The sequence below is a fragment of the Echinops telfairi genome, unplaced genomic scaffold (genome assembly GCF_000313985.2).
Source record: "Echinops telfairi isolate 266 unplaced genomic scaffold, ASM31398v2 ScPeMD7_4048;HRSCAF=4782, whole genome shotgun sequence".
In the NCBI taxonomy this organism is placed as follows: Eukaryota; Metazoa; Chordata; class Mammalia; order Afrosoricida; family Tenrecidae; genus Echinops; species Echinops telfairi.
This window is the reverse complement of record NW_022107947.1, coordinates 2,237,390-2,251,005: the sequence shown is the minus strand read 5'-3', so window position 1 is coordinate 2,251,005 and position 13,616 is coordinate 2,237,390. Positions and strand designations below refer to the sequence as shown.

Genomic DNA, 13,616 nt, shown 5'->3' with positions numbered 1-13,616 from the left:
AGAGCATGCCCCAGCCATAACCACTGAGTGTTTCACCTCAGTAGACAGTCTCACGGAGAGTGATGTTCAGAGTAGTGAGTTTTCTGTTGAAGGAAAAGGCATATTATCTTGATTCCCAATGCCAGGAATTTTCAGTGTTTACTGCTCATTATTCAGATAAACCTTTACGCGGTGAATGATTGTGTAGGATGGCTGTTCCTCTACCCAATAACATTACCATTCTGAATTTGATTTGCTTAGTGGCTACTAATTAGTGGAAATTGAGAAGCTTATCAAGTGATTCCAGCTTAAGCTGTGGAGTTTTGTTTTGTTCTTTTTGTGATCCTTGTTTCTCTGCCTCTGAGAAGGGCGTGCTTTGTAAACTTTAGATAAGGTTGAAATCAGGGAAGCCAAACAAACTTTCTTTTTTTTTTTTTTTCAAACTTTTTCTTAAATGCTTTGCAGCAATTCTAAGTTTAAAGCCTGAAACAAAGGCACAAATGTATTTGATTTTGTTGTTGCTTCACCTTTCACCCCCCATCTTGCTCTCATGCTTCCTACCGCCTGAGCAGACTGCGTCGTCAGAGCGCCGAGGAGAGTGGGAAATCCAGCCCAGCAGGCAGACCAATACCTCCTACCTGACGTCTCACTTGGCTGCAGACCGCCATGGGGGATCAGTGCAGGTACTTACTGCTTTTTTCTGGCCTCCCCGCTTGGCTAATAGAATGTCGTCTTGCTTCTGAAACTGCCTCCTTCAGACTGTAAACTCAAAGCAAAACTGAGCTGCTTCTGTCATGAACTTGGTGCTGACGTTTGCTGAGGTGACGTGGAGTGAATTGTGGATGTGATTGCTGGTTGTTGTCACTGACTAAGAAATCTCTAGACAGTTTTTATACTGATTTCTGATTTACCGAGCTCTACCACCTAGATCTACTCTTGATAAACCACAAAAATGGCATCGAGGTACAAGTGCCTTAAGGTTGAGGCTATGAATTGTAAAGACCAGAAAAGTAGAAAATAAGTGTTTTGTGGGTAGAAGACTGCATGTGCATCGCAGTCTATAAGAAGGTGAGGAAGTTAATTGATACAAGTCAATGAGTGAGTTAGCCACACACAAAAAAAGTAGGCTTTTTTTCTTTTAATTCCTCTCTGGATTAAATGTGGTCTTGAAGAATTGGCTTATCTGGAATGTTTCTGTTATCTTTTCCTATTATAATAATCTTAACCTTAATTTTTTTTCATGCTGATAAATGATAACATTACTTGGGGCACCCAAATGAACACAGCTAACAAACATAGATTCCTGTAAAGAGACAGATCTTTTGCATGTGAAAATACATCTGTACAGGTTTGATTGTCTAGCATGTGCTTTTACAAGGAATGGTTGACTAAAAGATCACATTATTCTCTGGAAGTTCAGGGAGAGCTTTAACTCTCTACAAACCTCGCAGGAGCATCTGGGTAAAACTGCAGGGTTGTACACACTGCTGTGCTTTCACATCCTCCTGAAACAACGCTAAAAGAATTGTCGAGGGAATTTTCAAAATGACGTCATTTCTTATATGAATAACTGAAACAGAAGAGTAGGCATCACAACAACTAAATTTTGGAAACTAGAAAGCAGACGTGCAATTTTAATAGTTCCAAGAAAACTGGGTCAGGAGCCAAGAGAGGAGAAAGCTGGGAATTAAGCCTATTTTTTACTGAGGCGTCTTCAAAAGGCCCAGGAATTGGCCTTCTATCAGTGGAAATAAATGGATGGGGAAGGTTATATGCTAAAATTCAGACGATTGATTGCAAGTCTGATTAAGAAGCAGTAGATCCTTTGATCCCTTACCCCCTCCCAAGAATGGCTGGAAGTTTATTGTCTAGCGTGGGGAAAAATGGAGACTATCTGCACACAGATAGGGGCAGAATAGTTTACTGACAGAAGAAGATGAAGTGAGTGTGTGTACCTTGAGTGGATGCTCCCCCAGTTAGTGTTCCAGAATGCGGAAAGCCAGAGCTCCACCTTCTGGGCAAGAGATAGAAAGAGTTCGTGCTGAGAAATCTGATGAGTCCAAAGAAAACATCTGAGCGTGTGGACAGCGGCTTTCCCCTGTGAAGTGGCCCTGTCACAGCATTACATTAGGACCCACAGTGTCACCATTGAGACTCACAGTGTCAATGAACTTTGGAACCCCCACATCATATGTGACAATCAAGTATTATTAGACTATGAGAAATCTCCGAAAAGCCTTTAATAAGAAAGAGACCAGAGCAAATGAACAATAACAAAGGATCTGTGCTATTAATATCCCCAGATGGTAAAGAACCAGAAGGTATTACAACAATATAGAGCTTTCCAACAGATTATTTAGTCAGGATGCTATTAAAAAATGAACGTTCTCCCCATGAGGAACATGCTCCACTGAACAGTCAACTTTACGAGATCAAAAAGGTAGCATTTGCCCTGCCTTCCCCTCCTAAAAGGTCAGAAGGCAGTAAGAGGGAGGAAAGATTGTTGAATGGGAAAACAGTTTGCTCTGTAAACTTTCACACAAATTACAATACACAACAACATCAACAACAGAAAAGAGTGAAAGAGTTTATGGAAATTTAAGAAATAATAAGCAAAAATTAAGAACTCTTGGCTACCACTACCAACTGTTCGGAAAGGAATTGTATTAGAAGGTCTTGGATAAAGTGGAAGAAAAATATGGGACAAAACTAAAAAATCACTAGAAGACCAGCCGTACAGATCAGATAGAGACTGGCAGAACCTCTGAGACTGCGGCCCTTAGTTACCCTTCAAGCCTGGAACGGAACTCACCCTAATGACTCAGCTTTCAGCCAAAGAAGGAGATAAATCTCTAAAGGAAACCGTAATTCTAAAGGGCAGCATTTGTCCAAGGACAAAGTTCAGAGGGTCAGGAAAGAAAGAGAAACGGAAATAAGAAACACAGCAAGTAGGATAAGTGAGACTATGTTATGGGGATTAGAATCAATGACATGTAACAAAATGAGTATGATTTATTGAGTGACAAAGTGATTTGTTCTATAAACATTCACCCAATTAAAAAAACAAGAACAAAAGCTCAGTAGAATAGTTTAGAAGCACCCCAGACAGCAGAACAAAGAGACCACCGGATTAAAACAATAAAAAAAGTTGAGGAGAATTTAACAAGTTCCATATTTTGAATACTATGGCATCTGTAGAAAATGGAAGGGAGGGAATCAGCAAACTGCTTCCCCAGAATTCAGAAAACGGTTTCCAGAGGGAGATAATGGACCGAGAACCATGCCGAGTGCATCGTTGTGCGATTTCAGAGCACCGAGGACAAAGAAGAGCCTTCAAAGCTCCCAGAAACAAAAATAAATAGTCACACATAAAGAAAGCACTAGAAATTAAAAGAAAAAAGAAATGAATGGAGTTTCAAATATCTTGACAGAAATATAAGAATTTAAAAGACAAGGTGCTTGCAATGCCTTCAAAATCTTAGAGGTATTATTTTTATTTACAATTCTGTATTTGGCTATGTTGTCAATCTGGTGAAAGTAAAAATAAAGAGGTTTCCAAAACTCTGGTCTCCCAAAGTTTTTACTGTTAATATAAACCCACGTCCCTCTCTTAAATGGAGCTATGGGAGGGTGGTCCTCTAGGATAAGTGACTAGCCTAGGAACCAGGAAATGGAAGAATCCAATACAGGACAGAGCAACAGGAAGCCCAAGTAGTAAAGTTAGGAGATCCCCAATGACAGCAGTTGGCCAGTAGTGGAGGGCAGCCTGTCCAAAACAGCGATGGGCAGGAGACTCCAAGAGCAATTTCACCAAAATGTCCACATCACTAGGATGTTGATGATGTCAGCCAGAATGAGAGAAACCATTCTGAAAATGGTGGAAAGGTTGGATAGAATTAGTGGTTAGCAATTAATATTTAAAAACAATTTTAAAGCAAATGTAACTCCAAGGGAAATCATCAGTGGCACAGGAAAGAAAAGATAACCAGAATGGATTCCGTGACTCAGTAATGACTGGCTTTTAAGGCTCACCATCATCCTATAAGGAGTAAGAATTAGCCTAGCCCAACCCAAACCACACTCACTGTCATCAGGTCAGTTACAACTCGTTAAACCCTCGAGGGCTGAGGAGAACTGCCCGTGCCTTCCGAGACTGAATCTGTCTGCGAGGAGAAGCCTTATCATTCTCCCAGATGGAAACATACAAGGAGGGAAAATGGTATACCTATTATTAATTTAATGCCTTGAAAAGTCAAGATACACTGAAATAAAAAACAAATGAATCAGCTATGGTAGAATGGAGGGAAAGAGACTACTGGTTTTCCTAACAAGTCTTTTAGAAATATTTTGTTATTTACACATGTTTTTATATAGCTCTGATAAAAAAAATAAAACCAAAATAGATTTAAAATGTCAATTTTGCCCCAGCATCTTGGCAGACGTTTTAAAATTTAATAATGTCTGTTGGCTCATCTATGTGAACACTATTGGTGAAAAGTGAACCAGGACAACTATTTTTTAGGGTAATTTGGCAATATTATCTGCTATCTTGAGTACATATACTTTTTTATCTCATTAATCCAATTTAAGATAAATAGCCATCACAAATTAATGCTTAATTAAAAATATGCTTTAAAACAATGCTGTTCAATAGTACTCTAATATAAGTAACACTTGCCATTTAAAGTTTTCTAGTAGCCACATTAAAGTAAAAAGAAGTAGGTAAGACTAATTTCAGTAATATATTTTATTTAACCCAATATATCTTAAAATTTACCAGTTTTTTTTAAAATTGCAGTAATGAAAAAAAAATTCCAGTTGATCAGTATAAAATTTACCCTCCACCAGAAATAATGCTTAGATGGATGCGCTGTAGACCCATTAGTAGCCGTTGATTCCCAGGCTTATTTGAGATGTAAAGTTTAAGGGTAAACAGGAGCTCATTATACAGGTTAGAGGTCTGGTCTATACCAGTGGGATAACCTTTTCCTTAGATTGCACAAAGCCATTGCTTCTGGGCCAGATGGCGATTTAGAGAGTATGAGACGTGTGGAACACTGATTGAGTGCTGTGGCCCAAAGTTGCCAGGTTATTCTCAGTGCTGATATCAGCTTACTGCTAATTCATTTGGGCCAAGGCTTTTTTTTTTTTAACATCTTGTCTAATTTCTGAATCATTCATTAAGAAACAAGATTTCTTGGAGAGCAAATATTTTGAGAATGATGATGGCAACAAGTGTACAAATGTGCTTGAAACAATTGATGTATGTATAGATTGTGATAAGAGTTGTATGAGCTCCCAATAAAATGATTTTTTTAAAAAAGATTTCTCCTTTATCCCTGTGCTTGCAGATTCACCAGCATTAGCATTAGTATGCAGCCAGATGTGCTCACAAGAGGCAGATGTGAGGAAATAAGCATGACAGCTTTAGCGAATGTGGCCCCAGGGTTCTTCAATCTGTAAATCCTCTCTCATTTAAAAAAAAAATTTTTTTTTTTTATTAAATACTTTTATTGGGGGCTCTTAGATCTTGTCTCACAATCCATACATTCGTCCAGTGTGTCAAGCACATGTGCACATATGCTGCCATCATTTTCAAAGCATTTTCTTTCTACTTGAGCCCTCGATATCAGCTCCTTATTTTTCCCCCTTCTCTTTTTGTTTTTGTGGGTACCCCTATAAATCTTTTTTTAATTTTCCAGTCTACAGAAAAGTTAAAAACACAATGCAAGGAGGGTCTGTGTAACTTTAGTCTAGATTAATGAATGAAGATTATTGCCATATTTGCTTCAAATCTGTATTAGTGTATGTGCATAATGGAGCTTCAAAAATTTTGTGAAAAAAAATCATTATCTTTTAACTCCATTTTTCCACAAACCTTTTTAAAAAACCTTTTTGAATTAGGTGAAGGTTTATAGAACAGATCATAGTTTTACATTCAATAATTCATACATCTTCTGATACAAACCCTTCAATGCACCGTTGCTTATCCCACCTCCTCCCTGTTTCCTATTTCCACTCTCCCTCCATTGCCCGGGCTAAGTGCTGCATTTTTACATTGTAACTGGTTGACTTTTCTAACACCTCAGTAAGTTCAGTTCCAGAACTGAAGGACAAGGGCCAGAGTCTTGTGGGGGCTGCATGGGGTGGGGGTGTCCCACCTGTCTCTACTGAGCAATAAGCCAGGCTTCTTTGATGATCTTGAATTCTGTTCCACAATTTTCGCCCTCTCTGTCTGATCCTTCTCAGAGCAGTTTTCCGTGAACTTTCTGAAGCCCCTCATGGTTTGTTTGTTTGTTTGTTTGTATTTGTCTAATCTATTTGAACGTTACAGCTACCATCACGCTTTGATCTCAAAATACTTAGGCCTTCATCTGTTAAAAACAAGGACAGTCCTATCGTGTACCAGTGTCATGAACATTAAAAAAAAGAACCCCAGACTCACGGCCCTGGAATCACTTCCCACGTATAGCAACCTTACAGAGCCGCTGCAACTGCCCGTGTGGGTTTCCAAGACTGTAACTCTGTACGGGAGTAGACAGCCTCTTCCTTTTCCCTTTATGGTTAGTCTCAGAGAAAATATCATTAGGGTAAGAACACTGATTGATGGTATTGTGTGCTATCATCTCATCTCAGAAGATAAGTAAATTTGGGCTAGATTGTTCCACTAATCAGTGATGCTAAATTTGATCACTCGCAGAAATTTAGATCTCTTTTGGGCAAATGCAAATTTAATTTTGTAGGTTTCTTTCACTACCTGTACAGCCCTGTTTAACTTTAAGTTTAATTATTTATAAGAACAATAAATGTTTCCAGTGTAGAAAGTAATAGTAGCTATAGACTACCAACCAGTAAGTAATATTCACCTGTCCACCCCTTCCTCTTTGAATAAAAACTCAAAAACCTTATACTAAACATTTCCTCTTATCTTCCCCTTGATTACTGTTAAAGAAACTTGTGTTAGTTAACTACTGGTTAAGACCTCAGCTCTTTTTTTAAATGCTTAAAAAAATAAGCATTTATCAGGGAAAAATAATAGTTATAGGATCCTTTTGAGTTTTTTCAGTTAACCAGGCATTAGAGTAAGTATTTTCTGTGGATTGTCTGCATAGTAACCCAATTAGGTAAGCACAATGATCTATTTCCCCATTTTACAGATTAGGAAGCTCAGGCACAGAAAGATTGAGGATCATGCCCAAGGACCCACAGCAAGTAAGTGGTGATGCTGGGGTTCACACCCAGAGTCGGCTCACTCCAGAGTCAGCTCCTAGCCACTGTAGTGTGCTGCCCCATTGTGCACCAAGTGTGGTTCCAGGTGTGCTCCCTTACATTTTTCATGTCATTCTCACATCAGCCTGGAAAATATATATTTTTCAATAGATGACCTTACTTGCCCAGGGGCGTATGCTGTCTGAACCACTTATCCTATTTTGTGGTTCTCTCCTATGTTTTAGCCAAGGTCTTTAACAACAGAGTGGTTTTGTCCAGCGGGGTCCCTTTCCCACTCCCCAGCACCCACCTAAACAGGAATCATGTGCTGGCACTGAAACCGAGTGACAGAAGCTCTGCACAAGCACGACAATCCTGACTGGGTCCACATTAACCAGGTGACAGGAATGAGCCTTCACTGACAGTTCGGGGACCGTCACTGAGAAGTGGGATGGCATTGAACCTGAAATAAAGATTGTTGAAATAAGACTAGTCTTTCCAGGGAAAGCATTTCCTTACCATCCGCCCTCTCACCAAAGCGGATATGACAGTGGTGATTGAATACCTTCAAACCAATGCTCCCAGCCAAGAAGAAATTTCCAAAAGAAAGTTCAATAGTTTCTGAGGCCCACTCTTGATTTCCATTTTTGATTTTTTTTAACATCATTACTGAGGTTCCCTGATTATAGCACGATCCACTGAGAGCAGGTGTCCATTGTGTTCAAGGGAGCAAAATGACCTTTAGAAGTCAGCTATGGAGTTCTTTTTACCTTAAAGAGCTGTGTGCATTTGTGCACTATGAAGAAAATCTACATGTTTAGGACAAACCTCTCAGGAAAGCCCAACAGATTCTAACTCTATAGCTTGGTTAAATAATTTCTGAGTGTCCCCATATGTAAAAAGAGGAGCATGACTTATTTTACTGGTTTTATTTGTCTGTTTGTATTAAATTGATACACATGCGTACACACACCCTCAGAACAAACAATATTACCATTATATGATAACATCTTTGAGTGCTCACATGCTGTGGGTCTGGGGGTTTGATATAAGATACCTTCCCACAATTAGGACAGCTGACCTCTCCATCCTGGAAAGCAAATGTCTCCGGCACTACTTGGCTAGGTCCTAAACCAGACACCAAGTCTCCCCGAGGGACCTCTTGGATGCTGGCAGGAGGCTCCTGTCACCGTGCTGCCTGTCACACTCTGTCTTTCTGTTTCAGGTGGTTAGTTCAACTAATGGAGAGCTGAATGTCGATGACCCCACAGGAGCCCACTCCAACGCACCAATCACAGCTCATGCCGAGGTGGAGGTAGTGGAGGAAGCTAAGTACGTTCATCTTTCAAGGGGACTCTTGAGTCACGGGTTGGAGAATCTTTTTTCTGTCTCTTCCTCTCTCGTGTGCTGCCCATCTCCGACTGAATCCCTCGTGCTTGTGTCTTCAGCTTTCGTTTTCTGACCTTTTGCATGGCACTGTAAGGCTGCTGCCCTGCCTCAGCTATGAACTTTGGGAACACAGCTGTATTTTCCTAATATACAAGAGACTTGTCTAGTGCACATAGTACAAAACTCTTAAAATAAACATGTTATAATAGAGACAGTAGAGAGCAACCATACGCCTCTTGGAGCCCTGGAGCTTCTCCCTCTCCATGGGATCTCAAGAACAGCCCACCCGTCTAAACCATGGGCTGTGCTTAGCAGCAAAGAACTCTGGGCAGATAGTCCTGGAACTAGGGTTTCAGAGCCATTTTGTGCTCTCTGAAATTGTTTTGGATTCTGGGATACCAAGTCAGGCAAGAAGAAGCATCTGCATCTGTGAGTGGGGATCTGGGAGGGAGAGGAAGTCACATTGACCCCAAGAGGATGCGGAGGTCACCTTACACCCTTTTCTGCCGCTCCTGCATGTACATGTCTTGCCCTGCCCACCCCATCAGCTACCACCCCCCATCGGTGCTCTCGGCATGGTCTGTGTTTAAACTCTTGCGTCTACAGCAGAAAGTGAAATAATGGTCAGTTCTGCTGCAAAGGCAGCATTTCTATCACGATTACCCCTCCCAGTGCTCCCCACAAAGGCCGAGCCAGACGTCAACTCCAGGAGGGCATCAGGCCCTCTCACACATCAGTAATTTCTGCCAACCCAGACAGGGAGGACTTTTTCTTTTAAAGCCCTTTAGACTATTCGGGGCAGCCCGTGCCCTTCTCTGAAGCAGGCACCACATTTATCGGCTACTGTTCTTGACGTGGCCTCGGGAGCCCTGGACTAACCTAAATACAAGTCAGAACAAGCTGCTCCTCCAGGGTAAGATGTTGGAAAGCTGGCCGAGACCTGCACTCTCTCTCCTTCCCGGTGCACGCTCCCTGCTGTCACCCCCCACTCTCCTCATCTCCTGCCCCTTTGTTGATGGACGTTCCCCACCCACTAGCTAAAAAGCACCTGAGGAGTCGTGAAGTCTCCTGTGGAGACGCTGCTGACTATCTCCTGCTTTCTACAAGGCGCTGGTGACTTAAGAAGAACATGGGAGTTTTTATTATACCAGGAGGAGGCCCTTCTTAGAAAGGAAACAAGTTCCCTGTTCTCAATTCTTAATTTCTTTCATGATATTCAACAATTTTTTTAGTGCATGACAGAACTACATAAGCATAGCATACTCCCATCCTTTCGGGTTCCCATAGCCTAAGCACTGCAGTTCTTTAAAAGCCCAGGTGGTGTTTGTGTAGCCAAGGTGGGGACCATTGCGCTCCATGGAGTCTCATCCAAACATTGTCTGGACTCTCCCATGCCCGCCCGCTCCCAGTTCACCTTTGGGACTTGTGCTCTGAAGGCTAGAAATTTAGTTCTGTATTTCAATATGTTTTGAATACAAAGATTGAATGGGCTTTAAACTTAAAAGAACACCCCAGACAGGTTTATCTTTTGAACCCATTCATCTCATTTCATTTTGGTAAATGTGTATTCTAATTGTGTATGTGAGTGTGATGTTTGTGTTCTGTGTATAAGCTAGGGGGGCATTTGCATGAAGTATATTTCAGTCCAGTATATTCTGTTCTCATATAATCTAAGCCTTAGACTATAAAGAAAATTTAAAGTTTTCCATTTAGCAAGAAAGGCCAATATTGCCTCTTCCCTGTGGCCCCAGGTTCGGCCTTTCTGAAAGGTGTCAGAAATGGGCATGAACAATTATATTTGACCATATGTTAGCCAAGAGTTCATGGCTTGGGGCATTTTGCTGATTCATGCTCTCATGAATTAATAATTCATCTTGCCCGTGGGACTGTTGGGGCACAGCCATATGTTTATTCTCTTGGCCTTCTATAAATACATGAAGCTCATTTTTATCAGAAAAAGTCACAGCTGGAGAAGCACAAGGTGGCCCAAACAACCTGTCAACGCACGAGCTGTGATTTCATTTGTCGATGCACGCATGCAGCCTACTAGTGGGGAGCAGGGGATGGTGACCTATGGTGTAGGGCTAGGGAAATGATGTGAAAGTTTCATTTGCAAAGTCTTGATTTGGGGTTTCTCACCCTGATTGTGGTGTGTAAAGAGAAAGAGAAACAATAGGGTCTTGATTTTTGTTCTATGTACAAAATCTGGCAGCCTTTTTTCATAGGTCCATGTTTCAGTGTGATTGGAAAGGGAAGTGAAGGCAGGGAGCTTTTTGGTTGATTTTTCTTACAGTAATAACACGAAGACTTTTAGTTATCCACTGACTTTGGCTATAACTTAGCACATAAGGACCTCATTTCTCCAGAGAATTAACAAAATGGAATTTTTAGGCCCTTCTGCGGCCATTATACCTTAATGCATAGCACCAACCCCTCTCGCTGATTCATCTCCTAACAAGATAAAGTGAATGTCTCTTAGCCTCTGTGGAGGAAACGCTAACTGCTGGTTGTTTGGCTCAGGCATGCTGGACTTGTAGAGGACTAAGGACTTCTCCGTCCCTCAGAACCGTTGGGAGGCTAACAGCATTGCTGAGTACGACTCCCTGTGAGGACCAGTAGTACCTGGTGGGGTTCATACAGGCATGGTCTTTTGCTCTTTCCCCTGCTAGCTCCCTAATTTGCCTAGGAAAGCCCCTCTTGGGGCCTCCACCAGTGCTCTGTTTTGCCTCACTCCACACTGAGATCCAGCTCCCACTTTGAGGCTTCTGCCAGGCTCCTGCCTGCTCCCCATTTCGACCAAGGAGCCCCACCTCAGAGTAACCCTAAGAGAGGCCTATGACAGAGGAGGAAACTAAACACAGACACTGCTGCATGCCTGCATGGCTCACAGGGAGTCGCTTTCATCTCACCTCTGTGGACTAATCTCTCTCTCTTCCTTCCTTCCTGTGTTTTTCTCTTTATACACTCTGTAGCTGCCTGAAAATGCTCAACTTGTGGTGAGTCCTTCTCTCCAGTTCACATGAAAGGGGAGTGGACCAGACTAGGCTGGGATTGACCAAGCCAAACAAAGTACCTTAGGAATACACTGCATGGCTTACCGAGGCCACTTTCTGCCCAAACCAGCCAGATTAGGCCACTAGACCCACACAGTGGGGGTGGGGCAGGACCGTACCCAGGGATTAACCCATTCCCCCACTCCTTTCCACCCCGCCTCATCCCGGCCCTCTCCTGCCAAAACAGTGTCCCACTCCCAGGTATTCTGCCTTCTAACTAAGTTAATTCCTACCAAATTAATGTGACCGGATAGTATCAGAAAGGAAGGGCTAGGAGTAGGATAACAAGGTTACAGGATCAGGTGACTGCTCACAACCCAAACAGTGTCATTGCCAAATTAGCTCTAATTTTGTGGCTTGGTCTTGAACCTGGAAATTGGCTTCTTTGGGTGGGTGTGGGGGGGGCAATCTGACTTTTCTTTCTGATTCAACTGGTTCCTTCATTCATCTGTAGAGTATGGCTTTCCCCTCCCCCAAAAAAAGAGAGCTCCTTTTTTGGGGGGAGACGGACATTTTGCTGTTGCTACTGTTGCTGCGGGGCTTTGGGGGATATTTGCTATTGTTTGTCTTTCTTCTTCTTAGTCTTTCAATTCCTCATAAGAGTGATAGTAGGCCAAGAGCCAACTCAGCTAATGTAATATTGGACCCTGTCTTTTCCACTTTTGGAAAAGAGTCCTCGAGAACCTTCATGGGGACAACAGGAGGCATATGGCAGGGAAAGGCTCATTCCTGCTACCAGACAGGGGCCCTCCCCACCTGTCTGCCGGACACGCACTCTCTGTAACCCTCCCGCTGTGCTAGAGCTTGCCGCTCTGTTGGCGTCTGGATTGTAATCCATGCTGTCCTGCTCTGCTTGTGGGGACAGCTGGTTAGACACTGTGACCACCTTCATCCCGACTTCATTTCAGTGTTAGGGTAGGTACTGCTTTCTCAGCCAGACCTAAGTCAGATTTCCTAATGGGATTTCCCCAGGATAGGGATGTAGTAAAGATAACAAATGGATTTTATGGAGAGAAGGCTTTGTAATCATCGGCTATTGAAGAGTGTATTTGGTCTGTTCATTGAGCAAACATTTGTCTTTGTAGTCTAATGTCATGTTTTGTTTTTTTTTTTGTATCCTCCCCCCCCCCCTTGTTAGGCATCAGTCATAGGGTCTTGAGTTAGTCTGCTAGAACCTAAGGGCCCACTCTGTTTTCATCCAACCCTGTGCTTAGAACCCTAAGGAGTCCCAAGGCCTAGACCCTGTTCCAAAGTGCTTAGCTGGAGAAGATAAAATATTCATACACAGAAGGATAAATATTTCTCCAAGATGCTTATGTTTTTGTTCTTTGAGAGTCTAAGCATGATAAGTCATTGTGAACAGAGCAAGGAAGAATTCATGGGTACTGTGGGGCTTGAGTCAGGAGTTTGAGCAAAGAAAGGGATCTTGGCAAGGAAACAGCTGAAGGACAGGCATCTGGATGTAGGGAGAGCAGTCTGGAAAGGGCAAAGGAAGAACACGTGCTGGCTTGTGAGCAGGGAGACTGGACATGCTCTGTTTGCCTCTAGCATGTTAAGAACGTGGGTCATCTAAACAGTCAAAGAATCAACTGGAAGGGAGTTTATGACACAAGACGGGATCATCACCTGTCTTCATTCTCTACCAAGAGTAGGCCATCTCTACAGAGTTAGCTATTGGACTCGGGCTAGGATCTGACCCACTTTAGTAGATCCTGTTGCTGGTAATCCCCACAGAAACAAGAGTTGAAGAGAACATGGTGGGCCCTGCTTCCTTGGAGGTAGAATTGTTAAATGCATCTCTATTGCTGAAGCCTTAACTTCAGAAACTAGAAACGGCAACTCTTCCCGCTTTTCCGAACCACAGCTGGCCCTCTTCTGCAGGCAGGTGACTCAGCGTCGCCCACCTGGTTTCCATCTGTCTGTGAGCCAGGGTTAGTTGTACGGCTTGCCTTGAGAGAGGTAGAAGAGTTTGAGAAGATCTAAACA

General features: G+C 42.4%; 1 protein-coding gene across 5 annotated transcripts in view; it reads left to right on the top strand.

Moving 5' to 3' along the window:
* Positions 1-13,616, top strand: part of CSNK1G1 (casein kinase 1 gamma 1) — a 180,310-nt gene that overhangs the window by 162,148 nt on the left and 4,546 nt on the right. For 3 of the 5 annotated variants that reach the window (XM_045294944.1, XM_045294941.1, XM_045294943.1), the window contains 3 exons: positions 552-662; positions 8,414-8,520; positions 11,550-11,573. In XM_045294944.1, coding sequence (XP_045150879.1) covers positions 552-662; positions 8,414-8,520; positions 11,550-11,573 — 242 coding nt within the window. Of the gene's footprint in view, positions 1-551; positions 663-7,136; positions 7,192-8,413; positions 8,521-11,549; positions 11,574-13,616 lie in introns of those variants that run through there. The other 2 variants (XM_045294946.1, XM_045294945.1) reach the window with 2 other exon arrangements.